The 20,634-nt window shown below is 36.4% G+C and overlaps 1 protein-coding gene across 1 annotated transcript; it reads left to right on the forward strand.

The window, feature by feature from the left end:
- Positions 1-1,753: 1,753 nt before the first annotated feature.
- Positions 1,754-10,128, forward strand: LOC123460711 (derlin-2-like). Its single transcript, XM_045149188.1, has 3 exons — positions 1,754-1,777; positions 9,582-9,726; positions 9,998-10,128. Exons 1-3 carry the CDS (start codon positions 1,754-1,756, stop codon positions 10,063-10,065), a joined length of 237 nt encoding a protein of 78 aa, XP_045005123.1. The 3' UTR covers positions 10,066-10,128.
- Positions 10,129-20,634: the final 10,506 nt, after the last annotated feature.

The raw sequence follows: 20,634 nt of genomic DNA on the forward strand, positions 1-20,634 counted from the left end.
ACATACTTGTAAACTATATTAAAAATAAGGAAATAGAGAGGTTCCTGGAAAGATGGTAGCTTAGGAACCACGCCAAACCAGCCTAGGGAGGATTTAAGCAAAACCCCAGCAAAATACATTTTTCTGAAAAGTGAAGGAGTATAGGTTATTCTTAGGCACAGTGGAGAAGCCAGAGAGATCAAGACCCACCAGAAAGGTGGAAAACAGCAGATTTTTCAACTCCATCATCCTTCTTACAAAGTTAAGAAATCTGAAGGAAAGACAGCTGAGATCAACTAAAGAGCTATTGAAAGTGTGAGCAACTCCAGAAGTCTGAACTCTCCCATCCCCCACCATGAGAACCTGGAACCTCCAGCACTCAGCCCCCAGTGGCAGTGAAGCCAGCAGAGCGGATCAGAGGTACAGCTGCACAGCACAACACAGAGGGATCGAGGTGGGCACTCAGCACTGGTGAGGTTGGAAGCTACCCTAAAAGTTAATGAGGCTGACTAACAAAAAAAAAAAAAAAAGAAAGAAAGAAAGAAAGAAAGAAAAAGAAAAAGAAAAAGTCACACAATCCTGTAAGAGCTAATCTTTCTTTCCTTGTCAGGACAGATTATGGGGTATATATTCTTGGTTGGATTTACCATTTTCAAATAACCCATATTTGGGGTTTGAATTTTATTGCCTTTGGTTTCTGTCTGTCTGTCTGTCTATCTATCTATCTATCTATCTATCTATCTATCTATCTATCTATCTGATCTATCCTTTGTTTTTTGGCTTCAGTCATTATTGGGGACAGGGTCTGATCTAGATACAGGTTGACCTGGAACCTAATTCAGAATAGAAATCTCTGTCTCCCAGCTGACAAGATTAAGGTGTAGAACACACACCCTTACGGATTTGGGTTTTATATGACTATCTGTACGTTTTAAACCCCACAATTGCATACTTTGGGCTGGTTTTTATTGACTGTGTATGTTACTTGGTTGAAGGTTAGAATTTGCTAGTAAATTATTCCATCCAGTCCACTAGAATACTTGCTTAGCAAGCAAAATCAACACCCAGGATTATTTCTGTAGCTTGGTTGGAGGACAAGAGCTACACCTGGCTCCTTGAACTCATATCCTGAGGGTATATAGAAGTGGATTGCCATATCTGGGAACACTGTAGATAAGTGGAAAACCCAAGGATCAAATCAACTCAGGATGCAAATGTCACTACAACATAATACAAGAAACTCAAAAAATCAAGACAATACAGTCCCACCAAAAACTATAAATCCATAAGAAATAATCACCAACGAGAATGTTTTAGATGAAATGTCTGACAAGGATTTCAAGAAAATCATGGTATCTATGCTCAAAGAAATTAGAGAAGAAATGAAGGGAATCAAAGAAAAAAAAACAACAACAAAGGAATTAAAGAAGAAAACAAACTTCTAAAAGATAACAGGTAATTATGAGACATGAGTAAAGAAATAGAAATACTGAAGAAAAACCAGGCTGAAATCCTGGCTCTGAAAAATACAGTCAATGAAGTAAAAATCTTTGTGGAAGGTCTCACCAGTAGAATGGGTGAAGGAGAGAACAGAATATCTAAATTAGAAGACCAGGTGGCAGATCAGTCCAACAAAGAGAAAGACAAGCTAATAGCAAGGTATGAATGGGAATTTCAAGATATCCGGGACACTATGAAAAGATCAAACATAAGAATTCAGGGTATAACAGAAGAAGAATTTCAATCCAGATCATAGAAAAGAAAATTTCCCCGAATGGGGAATGAAATGCCAATGCAGGTACAAGAATCTTTGAGAACACCAAACAGACAAAATCTGGAAAGACTCTCTCCTTGCAATGTTATAATTAAGCTACTAAACACACAAACCAAAGAAAATATATTGAAAGCAGTTAGGGAGAAGAAGCAAGTCACCTACAAAGGCAAGCTCATCACAATAACTGCAGATCACGCAACACAAACTTTAAAAGCCAGAAGGAAGAAAAATCAACTCCTACCAAATCACAGAGCCAGAGCTTCAGATGCCCCCAACACCTCAGCACTGAAGCAGATCAAAAATGAACCCAACATGGCTCAGGGAAATTTTGCGGAAGAGGGGGCAGAAAGAATGTCAGAGTCACATGTTGGGTCATGATTTGCAGAGACATTTAGCATACCAATAACTGGGGACTAACCCCACAGTGCATGACCCATTTACATCAACAAGGAGGGTCTAATGGGAGGGGGTAGAGCATAGATGAGCCTAAATAATGGTACCAAACTGCTTGTATTTGATGAAAAGAAAACTAATAAATCAAATTAAAAAAAAATAAAAAAATAAAAGCCAGAAGGGTTTGGAATAATGTATTCCAAGTTCTGAAAGATAACAACTGTCAACCAAGATTACTTTATCCTGCAAAGCTATCTATTCAAATTGATGGAGAAATAGGATATTCCACAACAAAAACAGGCTAAAGGAATTTATGACAACTAAACCAGCTCTACAGAAATACTTGAAGGAATTCTTAATGCCAAAGAGAAAGCAAAATACACACATGAGGAAATAAGAAAAAAATAAACCACACTCAAATAACAGTTAAAATAATGAGTAAAGGGAAAACAGGAAATACTACAAAATAAGAAGAATGGTGAGAATAAATGCATACCTTTCAATAATAACTCTTAATATCAATGGCCTCCATGCACCATCCAAAAGACACAGGCTTGCTGACTGGGTTAAAAGGCAGGATCCTGCCATTTGTTGCTTCTAGGAAACTCATCTGTCAATAAAAGATAAACATCGCCTTAGGGTAAAAGGATGGAAAATGGTATTTCAAGCAAATGTGCCTCAAAAACAAGCAGGGGTTGCTATCCTAATATCTGACAGGATGGACTTCAAACCAACGTCAGTGAGGAAAGATAAAGAATGTCATTTTATACTGATTAAAGGAACACTCCAGCAGGAGGACATTATAATCCTAACCATATATGCACCTAACACGGGGGCTCCCAGTTTCATCAAACAAACACTATTAGACTTAAGGTCACAGATAATATCAAATGCAATTATAGTGGAAGACTTCAATACTCCACTCTCATCAATTGACAGGACACCCTGGCAAAAAATAAACAGAGAAACATCTGAATTAAATGATGTCATGGAACAAATGGACCTATCTACAGAACATTCTATCCAAATGCTGCAGAATATACAATTTTTCTCAACAGTACATGGAACATTCGTTAAAATAAACCATATATTAGGACACAAAGCAAGTCTCCACAAATATAGGAAAAATGAAATAATCCTTTGTGCTCAGTCTGACCACAGTGGGACTAAACTACAAATCAGCAACAAGAAAAGCTACAGAGCATACAGAAATTCATGGACACTAAACAATCCATTATTTAATGATGAGTGTGTCATTGAAGAAATTAAAAAGGAAATCAACAAATTCATAGAATCAAATAATGATGATAATACAATATACCAAAACCTTTGGAACACAATGAAGGCAATCCTAAGAGGGAAATTTATAGCTCTAAGTGCCTATATTAAGAAATTAGACCATTCACAAATAACCAATTTAATGTTCCACCTTAAGTTACCTCAAAAAAAAGAAATAAAGTGCCTTGGAATAAACTTAACTAAGGAAGTGAAGGAACTCTTCAATGAGAAATTTAAAACACTCAAGCAAGAAATTGCAGAAGACACAAAGAAATGGGAAGATATCCCATGTACTTGGATTGGAAGAATCAATATTATGAAAATGTCAATCTTACCCAAAGCAATCTACATGTTTAATGCAATACACTTTAAAATTCCAATGGCATTCTTCACAGGAATTGAAAAAAATATCCTAAATTTCTTTTGGAAGCAGAAAGCGCCTCGACTAGCCAAAATGATTTTGAGCAACAAAAATAAAGCTGGTGGTATCACCATACCCAATTTTAAGCTATATTACAAAGCTATAGTAACAAAAACAGCATGGTAGTGGCACAAAGACAGACATATAGATAAATGGAACAGAATGGAGGACCCAGATGTTAATCCAGGCAGCTACAGCCCTCTGATTTTTGACAAAAATGCCAAAAATATTCATTGGAGAAAAGACAACCTTTTCTACAAGTGGTGCGGGGAAAACCGTATATATGTGTGTGTGTGTGTGTGTGTGTGTGTGTGTGTGTAGAAAGATAAAAATAAATCCTTGTCTTTCTCCATGCACAAGATCAAATCCAAGTGGATCAGGGACCTTAATATCAGACCCGAAACTCTGAAATTGCTAGAGGAAAGAGTAGGGGAAAACCTTCAACATATTGGCATAGATAATGACTTTCTGAAAAAAACCCCAGTTGCTCAGAAAATAAAACCAGTAATCAACCACTGGAATCTCATGAAATTACAAAGCTTTTGTACAGCAAAGAACACTGTGAATAGAGCAAAGAGACAACCTACAGAATGGGAGGAAATCTTTGCCAACTACACATCTGACAGAGGATTAATATCCAGAATATACAAAGAACTCAAAAAAACAGAACAATAAGAAATCAAACAACCCAATCAAAAAATGGGCTATGGAAATAAATAGAGAGTTCTCACAGAGAAAAATACAGATGGGATATAAACATCAAAAAAAGTGTTCTACATCCTTAGCCATCAGGGAAATGCAAATTAAAACTACATTGAGATTCCATCTCTCTCCCACCAGAATGGTTACCATCAAGAAAACAAATGGCAATAAATGTTGGCAAAGATGTGGTAAAAGGGGGACCCTTCTGCCTTGTTGGTGGGAATGTAATTTGGTACAGCCATTGTGGAAATCAGTGTGGAGGTTCTTGAGACAGCTAAAAATAGATTTGCCATATGATCCAACTATAGCACACTTAGGCATATATCCTAACTTAATGATTCTTCTCACTACCTTAGAAATACTTGCACAACTGGTCTATCTTATATGTGGATCCTAGCTACAACATATAGACTCATGTGTGATCTAGAACCAAAACTCAGTATCAGAGGCCCATAAGCTAGAAAAAGTCTATAAGGGAGGGAGAGAGGGAAGGTCTTAAGAAGATGGTATTGTATATTTGTAAGTAGAAGAAGAGATTATAGGGCAGGAAAGGCCTAAGTGAGGTCAGGGGACGTGATTGTATAAAAGGAGGGCAGGAGGGAAGGGTCAATCAAATTTCAAGATATTCTGGATAAGACATAAGACATATGAAAATCTGCTTTCTTAAATAGCAGCACATCCAGAAGCTATAGATTGTTACTGGAAAGATTTCAGTTCCTGGGATAGGATACCTTCCAATGAATCATTGGCCAGGGAGATCCCTGTTGCCTCTAAAACAGTACAGGATATTGCCAAAGCCCTTGGTTTCCCATGAAAAAGAGATGGTAAGGCCCTATTGCTGAAGTCTTCACATGCCTGAGAGGCAAAGTCACTGAAAAATCAATTCAGTGCTGAGCAGAAAACCTTCTCCCTGTAGCTCAGCCAAATGAAAGCTGGAAAAACCTGCATTGTATGTAGTCTTATGGGAGGCACAAGTCTTCAGTGGTGAAAACAGTGGACACTGGAAGCCTCAAGTTTAGCCAAATGACTGAATGAGTGCAATAGTGGCATGTCTGCTCTGGGGGAAACCAACTGTTCTCTATTTGGACTGAAGGCCCACTCTATGGGAGGGAATACATGCCTGGTACTGAAAACCTAATCAAAAGCCTATGGCAGAGGAGATCATGAGCCTTAGGGGCATAAAGCCTGCTCTTCTCTGGAAAAATGCATATATTACTCTCATCAAATTGCCTTGAAAGCACTACACTTAATGTAATACTCATATATTAATGCTACTCTCACTTCTGGTTAGAGAAACTTCTCTTTTCAGATGGCAATGACCACTGGAATGACCCAAAAGACAACATAGTGCTGAGAAGAAGGAATGAAGGAGTGTCCAGCACTGAAACATCTCATACCCTCCAAGGCTCAGGGTCCATTGCAGAAGAGGTGGCAGAAAGAATGTAAGAGCCAAAAGAAGGGTATCATTCAACTGTCTGGACTGAATTTGGCCTCTATATCCAAGACCTTGCAGTGCCTAGCAATACCCACATGAGACCCTCATAATAGGAGAAAAAAGATGATGACATAAAATTAAAAGAGACTAATGGAGAGAGGGAGGGGATATGATAGAGAGCAGAGCTATGAAGGAGAAAGTGGGGCAGGGGAGGGAAATACCATGGTTTGTTGTCTGTAAGTATAGAAGTTGACAATAATATATATATATTATATAATATATATATAATATATAATATATATATATATAATATAATATATATATTATATATATAAATAAAAAAATTAAAAAATTAAGGAAATAGATAAATAAAAACTTACAACAAACTGTATTGAGCAAGGGAATGGCATACTTATATTTATATTTAAAATCACTTTCCAGGTATTATAATAGTATACTTATGTTCAATAAGAAATGTCAATTAAGATAGTCATATGGTTGTGATCTATTGGAAGATTTAGAACAGTCTTAGCAAGGGCACCAAGTTAGGAATAACTGTGAGACCATTGGATAAAATTAGTTGGTACAAAAAATGGTGTCACTAAGTTCTGGTCATTCAATCATTATATTTAAATTTTGATGAGATAAAATTTGTTCCTCTTATAGCATTATAATGGTTGGAAGCAAATTTACTGAGCTAGAGGATCCCAGAAGGACTTTTGTGGAAAATAGCATGCTCAGTGTGGAGAGAGAAAGAGGGAGAAAAAGAGAGAAGGCAGAGAAAGTGTATAACTGGTCACTTAGCCTCTGCAAATGAACTCCAGATTCATGAGCCACTTTGTGTATCTGGTTTTGCATGTATTCTGGGAAATCAAACCAAGGCTGTCACATTTTATAAGGAAGTGCCTTTAACTGATGAGACATCTCTCCAGTCCCAACATTTTTTCTTTGTCTTTTATAATGAAATATTTTTATTTATTTATTTGTTTATGAAAAAGAGAGAGAGAGAGAGAGAGAGAATGGGTACTCCAGAGCCTTTAGCCATAGCAAATGAACTCCAGAAACATGTGCCACCATGTGCATCTGGCTTAAGTGGATACTGGGGAGTAGAACCTGAGTCCTTTGGCTTCACAGGCAACTGCCTTAACCAGTAAGCCATCCCTCCAGCCCTAAACATATTTCACTTAAGCAGTAGAAAAATCATTACCCAAGGACATATGATGTGATATATAACTATAATATATATATATTATTAATTATTATTAATTAATTTTTTGGTAGTTTATCACATTATGGCTCAAATTAGCCAGAAAATTTGTGGAAAACATTCATAGCCATTTCAGTTAAGATGTTATTTTCAGGAACATTGGATGATGGTAGGCTGAGGGTAAGAATGTGTTAGGGTCTCTGAGGTAGCAAACAAATTCTATCCTCCTGTTCCTCACTGGAATTTAAGTAGACCGGTAAATGTAGTAAAAGAATAAGGAAAATGAAAAATTACATATTTAATTAAATATTTAATTAAATTCCAGTAGCTGAAAGACTAAAATCAAGTTCAAGTTTTACTTTGTGAAGGAAAATTCCATGGCGATATTTGCTATCTCCCTGTCTTGATTCTCATGTAGAGATCTTCTCAATGAACAGAAAGAGGTCAGCACTTTACTACCCAAGAAAGAAGCTTTGTTTCTTCCAGGTGGCTCATTTACATCTGAACTCTTTATAGAACCAACTTTTTGCCATGCTTCACTTTTTAAAGAGACCCAAAGAATTTATAAGACACAAGATTATCACTACATTTTCCTCATTTCCACCAAATTTGGAAAACAAGCAAATTTCTAAGCATTAGAGTGGAAACTGAGGCTACATTCATTCATGCGTTCAGAATTCAATGTCCGATGGTCATAGCAGGAGCTCCTTGGTAACAGGATGTTTACATAGTACTGTATTAACTAGGATCATAATTGCTGTCAATTGACCCTAAACTTGAAGGTGGACTGAAACTAGAGGGACAAGTTAATTGTGCTCTCTATGGATCTATAATACCTGTATAGCAGCTCACTCATTGGTAGGAACAATCTCTTCATTCAGAGGACAGTAGAAAAGAAATACCATCTTTTCCCTAGGTTTAAACTATTCATCATTTGCAGCTGCCATCCCAGCTCTTATTTGATATATTTTTTATTTCCCAGCAGAATATTAACATTATTAAATAAATTAAACTTATTAAATAAAGCTATTAAAATATTAAAAATTAATTTACATGTCTGCATAAGTCTCTCTTTTTTCTGGCACTGCAGTACTGACCTGAGTATGGGCTGCATCTTATTGTAAAACTTTGGCCATATTTAATGATAGACATTTTCTTTTTCTTCTAGTCCTATAATAGGTTGGCTTTTTTTCCCAATCTGTTTCCAAGGAACCACTTAAGTCTGATAAGACTATCTCTTTGGAAAGTTACTTTCTAATTTATAATAATGCTTTTAGAATAAAGTAAAATCATATGGTAAAGTGACCTTTTAGCTTTTGGATGTAGAAGATAAATTCAAATTTAGCTACTGCAAAGTTAATTCCTTGTTTTTGGCCCTAAAGATAGACCAAGATAAAATAGAAGAGCAACTTAATTGTGAAATTCATTGCTCATGCCCATCTCAGGTAATGATAATGATAATTTCCTGTATCCAGTGCCTCTTTTTCCCATCATCGTTGCCTCAGCTATGCTTGTTAAGGTACAACAGGATTTGTGCTGTTAACACTGCATCAAGGTGCACTGGAGCCACTTGTGTTGGTGAACACTCGTTCACTTGCTAGGGAACCCTGCCACCACTCATGACTTCCCAGGCTGTCTGAATTACCTACACCCTCTCAGTCTCCTGTGAACACTCTGAGCAATTCTATCTTTCCTTCTTAATTTTTTGTTTGAACTTCATATGGAAGAGGCAATTAGCTGTCCACCCAAATCCTTTCTCCACGTTGTGGCTTAGCAGTACCAACATTTTCAGACTTCTCACATGCCTAGTTCATCATATGTGATCACTGGATTTGGGATCCTCAATAGGACACAAATGAGAGGGGTAGGTGTCACCTTTAGGACAAACGCATAGTGAAGTGGTTATAACTTCTCTGTGTCATTCTTTCACAAACCCTAAGGCTTGATATACCTGTAGGCCTAGCTTTCATTTATATTTGAAGAAAAGGCATAAAGAAATGCCCAAGCTCAAGATGGAAAAAAAAAAAAATTAGATCCTGCTCTTTCACACAATCATGTGAGCCTGAGCTGATGTCAGTTTGGAACTCAGATTGTTACCTGAGAGTAGATCATATTGACATAAACAAAGTAGTTAGAGAGACGGCATATGGAAATTGGTATAATATAGAAAGCCCTGCCTTTGTAGATAGGCAGTTTAGACTAATTAAGTATAACTAATGAACAAAATGTTACCCTTGACAGAGTGAAGCACATCTTCAAGATGTTGAGAGGCAGAAGTAGAGGAAGAGTTGTAGCAGTTATACAAGTAAACTTATATAGTTGAAAGAGCACAAAATATAAATCCAGGAAAGTTCAGCGATCATGGTAGAAAGTGACATAAGGTGTGTACCAGAGCCTGTGGCCGGAGAACCTGCAGATCCCACCCGTCAGCCACGCCTCCACCACCGCTTGCGTCCTCACCACCGCTACAGTGCAGTTGGAATTGATCACACCTTTTCAGTTGTACTTCAATCCTCAATTAATTTTAAACACTTTTAAATATGGAGGTTAATCACCAATTTCTTATTTTTTGGCCCAGTTGGATTCGATTTTCTATTTAATATGATTATTTTTTCTCTTTCGGTTGTTTGTGAGCTTAGTCTTCTTGGGCCAGCCCTTTACAAGAATGCTGGTCTACGTGTGGAGTCGGAGGAACCCATATGTCCACATGAACTTCTTTGGACTTCTCAACTTCCAGGCACCCTTTCTGCCATGGGTGCTCATGGGGCTTTCCTTGTTGTTGGGAAAGTCAATCATTGTGGACCTCCTGGGCATTGCAGTTGTACACATGTATTTTTTCTTGGAAGATGTATTTCAAAATGAGCCTGGCAGAATAAGAATTCTGAAAATACCATCTATTTTGAGGAGCATTTTTGATACACCATATAAAGATCCAAATTACAATCTACTACCTGAAGAGTGTCCAGGAGGCTTTGCCTGGGGTGAGGGCCAGTGCCTTGGAGGTTAAAGTAGCCATGCTATTTATGAAATCCAGCTGAAAAGGACTCAGTGAAATGCCCATTGAGATTCTTTCATGTTTTGTTGCGAAAGTGTTGGGCACTTTTTGATTCCAGAAGCACTTTATGGAAAGGTACACTGACTAATCCAGAAGGCATTTCCAGCAATTTGCCAGTGGTTCCTCACTGTACTGGTATGACAGTGTAATCTCTTGGAGCCAAAAAAACTGGAGAAACAGACATCCTGCTGCCTGTAATGAGTACTTGAGTTCTTGGCATAAATATGCAGGGCTTTTTCTTCCTCCTCCTCTTTGATAAACAAGGCCATGGTGTAAATGGAAGCTTCAGAGAGGACAAAATAAAACCGAGTTCCATCTCTCTCTCACTGTATTAAAGCCTTCGTGTGATCTTTTAAATTACGATAATGTATTCCAGCTCTCCTGCATAGGTCTGAGCTCAAGAGCACTTTCCATGTCGGCTCTTCTGTCTTCACAGCTTTCAACTTGATGTCATTCAAGGTTGGAAATTGGAAATCGGAAATCCATGGCTGCTGTGCACATCTGACTAGTTTAGTATTAGCTTCAGTAGTAAGAAGATTGATTTTTGCTCCTCAGGTAGTTTGTTCTCTCATCTGGACATCACGAAGCTTCACTTCAGACTGCAGAAGAGACTAAAGGGAGGGTGATTCTCAAAGCAGCGGGGATTTGGCTGTGGGAAAGTAAACAAAAGGCTAATATGTTAGCACACATTTCCCATTTAGAAGTATCCAGACGATGGCCACCATTTTGGAAAAACCATGGGAGGAAGAATGGGTAGCAGATAAATGATTGTTCTCTTGGGACTCTGGCCAGCTCACGTTTGTCATTTGTCCATGAAAAGCTGGATATCCTTCTAGAGCCAAGTGCCTGGTTCATGGTTTACCTTTCAGTGAGGTAGAAATTAGGGTCCATGAAAGTAGGTGTCTAAAGCCAGGGTTTCAATAAATACTTGTTAAAATTATGTCTTCCTTGGAGCTCAGCAGTTATCCATTCATTCTTCTCAACCAGAACCCACAGGAATAAAAGTGATTTCTTTTTTCACTAGCAACATAAAGGCATAAGTCTCCCCAAATTGCATTCTGTCCTATCTTGGTTAAGCATAATTTTCTAGAATGACATTTTCCTCAAAGATTGACAAAGGCTTAATATGATGACATAATGATGATCATTCTAAGTGGAAATTTTCAGATTGTTTTTAAGGTAAAAGTATTTGAATGTATTTCTAAATGATATATGAATAAGTGATGGGTTTTATTGTTGGTGTTTTACGTTAGTAACTTTGGATATGACTATTGCCATTTTATGGAAGTTGGGTCAATAAGACTCCTTTTTTCCTAAGCTGTTCAAAAACCATTTTAAAGATTAAACGCCAATCTTAGAATGCATGATCCTTAAGAGATTCCTAAAATTGATCATTGTTCTTTTTAAAAAAAAATTTTGTTCATTTTTATTTATTTATTTGAGAGTGACAGACAGAGAAAGAGGCGGGGGGGGGGTGGCAGAGGGGGGGAGAGAATGGGCGCGCCAGGGCTTCCAGCCACTGCAAACGAACTCCAGATGCGTGCGCCCCCTTGTGCATCTGGCTAACATGGGTCCTGGAGAATCAAGCCTCAAACTGAGGTCCTTAGGCTTCACAGGCAAGTGCTTAACTGCTAAGCCATCTCTCCAGCCCTGATCATTGTTCTTAAGAAAGCTTTAGCAGTGAATTTTTTTGGAATTTAAAAAATTGTTTGTGAGCTGAAAGTGGGTTTTTCTAAATTTTATTTCATTCTTCCTGAGTTAATTTTAGGTTAGCCAGTTATAGAATTTTTGTGATAAAATTATCTAAAATCTATTTACTGACTGTTTGCTTAAGTAGGCAATATCTGTACATGTTAATGACTGGGTAGACAGGAAACACATTTTGAATGTATAGCCTCAAGGCACTCAATTGCAGGTTTCTCTGATCTTATAGGATGTGAACTCCTGCTGTCAGGATGCCCTGCCATGTTACTACACTGTGTCCTGGGCAGTGGAGATTTCAGTCACTGACCGCTGAGCAATTTGACCAGTCCATATCCACATCCCTGTGTAGTATCACAGAATCCCTGTCCTTACCCAGGCATAGGAAAAGTCCTCACTTGTTCTCTAGTTTATCTCTTAGCCTTGTTTCTTCCAGAGCATAGTTCCTTTTCATAATCTGAGTCAAAAGAAAGTGACATAAAGATGTTTGGAATTAAAACAGAAGAGGGATACGTGACAAGCTAACTCTAGAATGAGCTGTTTAATACATCATAGTTCGCTAAATTAAAAAGCAATGATCAGAGCATCTGTTAAGGGTATAAATGTAAGCCATAGATATAGTAATAGAAAATTAATTAATTACAAACTGTGACTCTGCAGGTTTCACTTACATGTGAAATATCAACAAGGTGAATATATAAAAATCAGAGTAGAAGTGTGGTTGCTGGGCATGGAGAACAGAAACAAAGGTGATAGGCAAACACACAGAATTCCAGTCAGGCAAGAATTCATATATATATATATATATATATATATATATATATATATATACATACATATATATATATATATATATATATATGAACACATACATACATATAGATAGATAGATATAGATATAGTGACTATAGTTAATGAGTACATGAAATTTTCCAGGGAGTAGATCTTAATAACTTTTATATTCATACACACACAAATGGAACCATGGGAAGTGATGGATATGTTAAAGACTTGGATGGTGGTAAGCCATTTCGCAGTGTATATATGTACAAGTTGTTTGGTAATGATAACTCACTAATGCCAGAATAAAGTAAAAGCACATTCTTGTGTAAAGTTAAGTAATATATGTATTTAATGTGAATTCAAGTATGAACTCAAGTGAAACATGAGGATAGTGTCAACCAAAATATGTAGAGTATTTTACAAAAATATCATTTGTAATTTTAACAGTGTAAACTAGCTTTAACAATCAGTTGTTTATCTTTAAGAGATCATGAAGGAATGAGATACATGGCAAGTAAAACTTGAGAAGTCATCAGAGGGGAGAAATACACAACTTTATAATTTTCTTGTTCCCATTTAGAATGCCAAAGCAAGGGGCTAGAGGGATTATTTAGTGGTTAAGACATTTGCCTACAAAGTCAAAGGACCTAGATTTGATTCCCCAGGACCCGCATGCCCAATGCACAAGGGGGCATACACGTTTGGAGTTCGTTTGCAGTAGCTGGACAACCTGGCACACCTGTTCTCTCTCTTTCTCTCTCCCTCTTTCTCTGTCAAATACACATATAGAATGCCATAATGAGTCCATCAAGAGAATGAAGCTAAGTTTAAATCATTAACCATAAATACAGTTATTGAATTTTTGTTATTGGAAATCACTTTAAAATTCACTATTGTAATCACATTACTACATGAAAAATTTAATATTTAGAATTAATAAGTGGACAATTGCCAGAATGCCACAATAAGAGACCAAAGACAACTGAGGGAATGGGCCATCCAGTGGGAGGTATGCAGGGGAAAAATGTAACAGTTGAAGAGGAAGCTATTTTGACTTCACAGTTATTCACATAGTACATCATTTGCAAATGCAGCCTAATAAATATTTCATGATACTTTAAACTTACCTAAGCACTTTCAGTCACCATTAAAGGCAGAGACACACCATTGAGTTGGCAATCATGGGGCATTTGCTTAATGAAAAGGCATTGTTATTAGCAAACTTTATTATTTATTTGAAAATAGAAAGCTGAAAGTTATTCACGGGTCAGCAAATAAGACAAACCATTGAAAGCTTTTGAGTACTCTTGGCATCTATGATTTTACTTAATTAGATTTTCAGTCAGATGGTAGGCAGTGCATTATACAAAAGGCTTCCATATTCTCTAGGTGGGTATGATGGTTTTTGGACGCTTTACGTTCTATTAATCTTGGCATAGTTGAAGATTAACAGTGAAATTATAAGCTACATTCCATAGCAGATCATGTAAATATGTGAAGCAAGATTAAAATAAGCTGTAATCAATTCTTTGTAGCACTCTCCCTTTCAGTCTCAGATAGCAATGGATATAGAAATATATGATTACAAAATCAGGATGTTTACTCTGAAAATAATGGAAGTAAACATAATTTCAAATAAGGAATACTGGTCCAGAGAGAGCTGGCTCAGCAGTTAAAGGTACTTGCGTACAAAGCCTACTAGCCTGGGTTCAATTCCCCAGTACCTACCAGATGAGCATAGTAGAAGATGTGTCTTACATTCACTTGTAGAGGCAAGAGGCCCTGATGCACACATTCTCTACCCCCACCTTTGCTTGCAAACAAATGAATAAACATATAAAATAAAATAAAGAATGATGGGTTGTCATAAGATACCATAATAAATTTAACCATATGACTTGGCATTCCTATTTTAAATAATTTATCTACAACCAAGACAAAACAAAAATCCTCATGCTTACAAAGAACAAATTTTGTCAGTTATTTATCTTGAAACCTTTGGGCTGTGTTTATAATAATATAGTAGAATGGGAAGCACATATTGTTGAAGATAGAATTGATTTTATTTTTTATGTGACTCAAGGATATTCTTATAATATTGATTTGTTGGTTATTACACAAAATATGGAAATGAAGGCAATGGTAACATTGATGAGCAAAAGGAATACTCTATGCTATTTTACAACTATGTCCTTTAATTATTCAGGGAAAACTAAAAACATATTATTGGAGATTTGGCATTATCATTAAATATATACAATGGTTTTGGAATTACAATGCTATAAATTAATAGAAAAGGCCATTTTCTGTATCAAAAGTGAATTTTCTGCCCCCTGTCTGATACTATTTGAAGGATGTTGAGAGAGATTCCACAGGCTAAGGAATTACAATAAGTTGATTAAGTAATTTCCTGCTGAACAGAAAATGTAAAATGCTAATAAGTTTACATTCAGAGACTTAGTTATCAAGTAGCAGGTTTGATTTCTTTGTCAGCTTTTAGGTATCATTGGAAGTAGAGAAAAGAAGAAAACAGAATGATTCCTCCTAAACTAGGTATCATGTGTTCAGGAGGATAACTTTACATCACTCTCAGGAACTCATTGTCTAAGTCAAACTTGACAGAATAAAAAGAAACATAACTTTATTATTAAAATTTTAATTACTACCCCTTGTACATTTAAGTAGATGCATTCAACCATTCCATAACATATATCTACCTCAACATAATTTGTTGTACATGATAACATTTAATTTCATACAGTTATTTGAAAAAAAACCTTGAATAAAAGAATGCTTTAATTTTTTAAACATATATTATTGATTTACAAACAAGGAGAGAAAGAAAGGGTGAGAGAAGGAGAGGGAGGGGAAGGAGGATGAGAGGGAGAGAAGGTTTGGGCGCACAGGACTGCTTGCAGCTATAAACCAATCCCAGATGCCTGCACCACTTTGCACATCTGGCTTTACATGGGCACTAGGAAATTCACAGCAGGCTACCAGGCTTTGCAAGCAAGCACCTTTACTGCTGAGCTAGCTCTCCAGTCTAAGAATATTTTTAGACATAAAAATTAAATAGTACAGTTTCTTTCCCATGAGCCACTCTCTGGTACTTTTCCTTGTGATTAGCATCTTGACTAGCATGACACCTTTGTCCCAATTAATGAACCAATAGTATATAATGTTAACTAAAGTTCATAATTATATTGGATTTTATTTTTATTTTACAGCTTATAGCTTTTTTAAAAAATGCATAACTTCATGTATCTTAAACATAGTTCAATTGACTTAAAAATTCTATGTGCTTAAGTGATTCATCTATTTCAAATCTTTAAATTTTTTTTGTTTATTTTTATTTATTTATTTGACAGGGACAGACAGAGAGAGAAAGAGACAGAGAGAGAGAGAGAGAGAGAGAGAGAGGATGGGCTTGCCAGGGCCTCCAACCACTGCAAATGAAGTCCAGATGCATGCTCATGCTCCCCCTTGTGCATCTGGCTAACGTGAGTCCTGGGGAATCGAGCCTTGAACCGGGATCCTTAGGCTTCACAGGCAAGTGCTTAACCACTAAGCCATCTCTCCATCCCTATTTCTAATCTTAATTTCTCCTGTGGTAGGATCTCAGGTCTTTTCCTCATTCTTTCATTTCCTAGCTAAGGTTGTAGCAGACAGCTACATGTTGCTGGGATGAACCTCTAAACCAGGCACAGTTAGGGGACGAAGGTATGTCATTTGAAGTTTACAGATCTAGGTGATGTTCCATAATGGTGAAAGAAGCTAGCTCCCTTTCACAGGTCCTCAGAGAGAGAAATACCACCACCAACAAAATAAGCAAGCACACTCCAGAAACCCCGAGCAGAGCTCAAGCACTCTACATATCTTTGGCTAAAAATTCCAGATCGGCATCCAAATACACCTTAAGGCTGGACCCTAGTATCTTCCCATAGGACCTCGTCCAGCCAGGCATTTGGAAATCTAAGCAGTTTTAATAAAACTGCTGAATCTATTGGGAGACAACCATTTAAACTACCACAAAGGTAAACAATATGTTCTAGCACGTAGTAATCTCACAGGCCTCAAAGCAATAGGACTACTTGGTAATAACTAAAACCTCCAAAACCATAAGCCCAAAGGCTTTTTTTTTTTTTTTTTTGGTCTTTATACATTACCTTTAATATTTGTTACAGTAATAGAAAATTAACACATAAATTTTGTGGCAAGAATTATGGCAGCTATCCATATACATGGTCTGATGTGGAGAAGCCTTAGAATTTGCTTACTGAAGTTTAAAACAATTTGAAGGACCTAAGCATTGGTTCTATGTGCCTGTCTTCCCAGCATTCAGGATGCTAAGGAAGGAAGATTAATCAGTTTGAGGCTAAACTAACGAAACATGGAGTACTCAGGATATAGACTCTGGCTTGAGAAAAACGTTTGGAGCAAAGAATAGAATTTCCAGAACACCATAGGAAGAGCTCTATTGGATAGTCCTACTGAAGGCTAAGACCACTAGAATGCTGTCAGTGCTTCTAAGAGCAAATGTAATTCAAATGAGTTTTCAGATGAAAATGAGAAAATGACGATTCCATTGGAAATTGGGTTAGAAGCCATATTTGTTTATCCAAGACAACACTTTCAACTATATTGTACTTCTGGGGTGAATTTAAAGGCTGCACAACATGACAGGAACAGCATGATTACATTTTTTTCTGCTTTTAGCTACATTTTCATTGAGAATTAGAAGAAACGTGGTATAAACAAGAAAGATTTGAAAAATCACTTATAGAGTTTTAACCAATGAAGATGCTTATTTCATAAGCTAAATGCTTTGTACTAAGACAGTAGGAAAAGATAACTTGAATATATGTAAGGAACTGATAAGACCATATCCATGTCAAAAGAAGAGATAAAGAAATGAAGATGTCTTTCAGAGACTTTCCAGGGAGGAATCTTAGCAGCCTTTTGCATTGTCCACGGTATGCTGATTTTGTGGATGAAGCTAAGACACTTATGAGGCCAAGGAAGCATCCACTAATATTTCAAAGGAGAGCCTAGGTGGCCAGGCAGTGTCAAGTCCCTACAATCATCTTCTGACATGATGAGGCAGGTATCTTTGAGAATGAAGCCTAAACTGCAATAGAAATATCAGGGGAAGAAAGTGCCAGGCTATGGAATGCCTGCCCAGGAAGGTTACCATCCTCATGCCAAGTCATTCTGGTCAGGATAGTGCTGTTCAGGCCCTTAAGAGACCACATCCTACCACAATGTGTTTCAGATCCGGACCATGGAAATGTAGGATATAGTTTCTCCTTCTTGGTTTTGACCTTACCTGATCTCTCCATGAAATTGTCTTATTCTTTCCTTTTTGAATGCTCACTTTGTACATATCCTACCACTATATCTTTGGATATGGAACATTCTTTTTTGAGTTTTATGAGGTCCACAGCTAAATTCTTCTTATGTTTGGACTTGTACTTTTGATGTTTACCTATTGAGATAGCAGCTATCTCCAAAAGTGAAAGAGAGTCCTTGACAGAAATCCAAATTTTCACAGCCCTTACATATGAACTTCTGCTCTCCAGAACTATGAGAAAATATATTTGTACTAGGTAAGCCATGCTGCTTGTGGTATCTCATAATAGCTGCCTGAGTAATTCAGTATATGATAGCAGAATTCTTAATTTAATGCTTTGTGTTTCTTAAACAATTTATATAAACATTGTTGCCTTTTCTATCTATCTATCTATCTATCTTTGTTTGTTTGTTTGTTTGTTTTGAGGTAGGATCTAGTTCTAAACCAGACTGACCTGGAATTAACTATGTAGTCTCAAATTGACCTTGAACTGACAGCGATCCTCCTACTTTGGCCTTCCAAGTGTTCGATTAGAGACATGAATCACCATGCCCAACACAACATTCTTATTATTTTTATTACAGATAACTGGAGTTAATAGAAAAAAGCATTTGAATTTTTTGATAAGGTGAGATAATTTTTATCTAATTCTGCCTTTGTCTTTAAAGGAAACATGTTCCATTCCATCTAAAATAGACAATTCATGTGTTACATCTGCCAAACCTAGCTTATTGTTGAATGACATCTCTCAATTTGAATCATTTCAAAAGGAAGTTCCATCTCTAAAACATTCTTGCTTAAGTGTATTGTATGTTATAAATCAAAAGTAATAGTTCAGGTGCAAAGATCAATTGAATCATTTAATAAACCTTGTATTGCAAATTCAATGTTATTGGGACTTTCAAACCAAATTAATTTTTTTTTCTTTTTTTTAAATTAGTTTTCTATTCCAAATTAATTTTTATACTACCAAAATTGCTCAGTTAAATTATTCAATATGGTCTTAAGAATTTTATTTTCTATAAATCTGAGAAGACTCTGGTCCAGATACATTTTGGTAATCATGAGAAAAAGTTCTGTGTCAGAGGCAAAGATTTTAAAGATTGATATGAGTATTCTGTGGCTTTTACTAATTGAGGGAAAGCCAGCTCATATCTTGTAAGAAGGTCTACAATATTCCTAAGCGATTACTGAAATGTTTACATATATAAACATATGCATAGATAAGTGTGCCATGGACTTTAAAATTTCAGACATTCTTCTATGCTTCATTTAATTCTCCAAATAAACAATATAATGTATTTGTGATTAAGTTTTGTTGCTAGCTACACATTACACTTCCTTGTCATAACTGAAAGCATAAAGGAACTTTCAATGATAGTAACTTTGGGTTTGTCATTATAGCTCCTTAAAGCTCTGTAATTTTCCCATACCATATACTTCATATTTTGTAAGGTATAATCCACTAAATAGCATTTATAAAACAGTGTAAACCTAATTTAATGCTAACCAAGGGAACATAGTTCTTGCTATCACCCAGCATGAGATATTCTACCTGAACATTAAATTGTTATGTTTAGTTAAAAGAAGGCATCCCAGTATCAAAACAAATTCAGTGGCTTGATCCAAATCAAGCCTAAGCAGATATATGAGTGAAGTTCATTATTGATTTTTGGACTTCACTGCTGTTTCACAGATTTGAAAATACTATCTTGAGAATGATACTGAAATAACTTATTATTGTGGCATCTATTACTTAAATATTTTTTCTAATGTTTTTATACTATTTGAGAAGCAGATTCAACAAAAAAAATTTAGCCGCAAGTGACAAATTAATATTTTTAACATTTTTTTTCTTTATTACTTATGTATATACTCAATGTGTAACCAGCACATGTTGGTACCATCTTTACCCTCATCCCTGTCCTCCCCCTCTGAAGGGACCCTCCTCATTGGGGATGCCAGTAATCCACATGGGGATTGTGGGCCATGAACAAGTTTGTCTTTTATAATTTTTCAACTATTCCTTTGCTAGTAGAACATATTTTATAAGTTATAGTTGTTTAATAAGTATAGGTCCAAGTCCACACAATTATATAAATATATGTGAAAAAAACCCACACTGGGCATAGTGGTGCACACCTTTAATCCCAGAACTCAGGATATAGAGGTAGGAGGATCATTGCAAGTGAAAAGCTAGTCTGAGACCACATAGTGAATTCCAGGTTCACCTGTGCTAGAGTGAGACACTACATGAACCTCCATCCAAAACAAAACCACATAACCAAGTTCAACATGCTATCTTGACAAAACCTCAGAAAAATTAGGCATAGAAGGAACATACCTCAAAAACTAATTGTTAAACTGTAGCTAGTAAACCACAGCTAAGGTCAAACTCAATGATGGGAAGTTGAAACTGTTTCCACCATGATCAAGTACAAGACAAGGGTATTCACTATCACCACATGTAGTCAGCATAGTACGGGAAGTTCTACCCAGAACAATTAGCTAAAGAATCAACATGAAAATCATTTAAATTAGGAAGGAAGAAGTCAA

Source organism: Jaculus jaculus, chromosome 5 (assembly GCF_020740685.1).
Source record: "Jaculus jaculus isolate mJacJac1 chromosome 5, mJacJac1.mat.Y.cur, whole genome shotgun sequence".
Lineage (NCBI taxonomy): Eukaryota > Metazoa > Chordata > Mammalia > Rodentia > Dipodidae > Jaculus > Jaculus jaculus.

What these genes read in the sequence shown, in the direction of transcription:
- LOC123460711 (XM_045149188.1), top strand. Translation starts at nt 1,754, where the DNA reads ATGGGGAATGAAATGCCAATGCAG. An exon ending in GGAATGAAATGCCAATGCAG is followed by an intron (nt 1,778 to 9,581) that starts GTACAAGAATCT and finishes GGTGTGTACCAG; the next exon opens with AGCCTGTGGCCGGAGAACCT. An exon ending in ATTAATTTTAAACACTTTTA is followed by an intron (nt 9,727 to 9,997) that starts AATATGGAGGTT and finishes TGTGGACCTCCT; the next exon opens with GGGCATTGCAGTTGTACACA.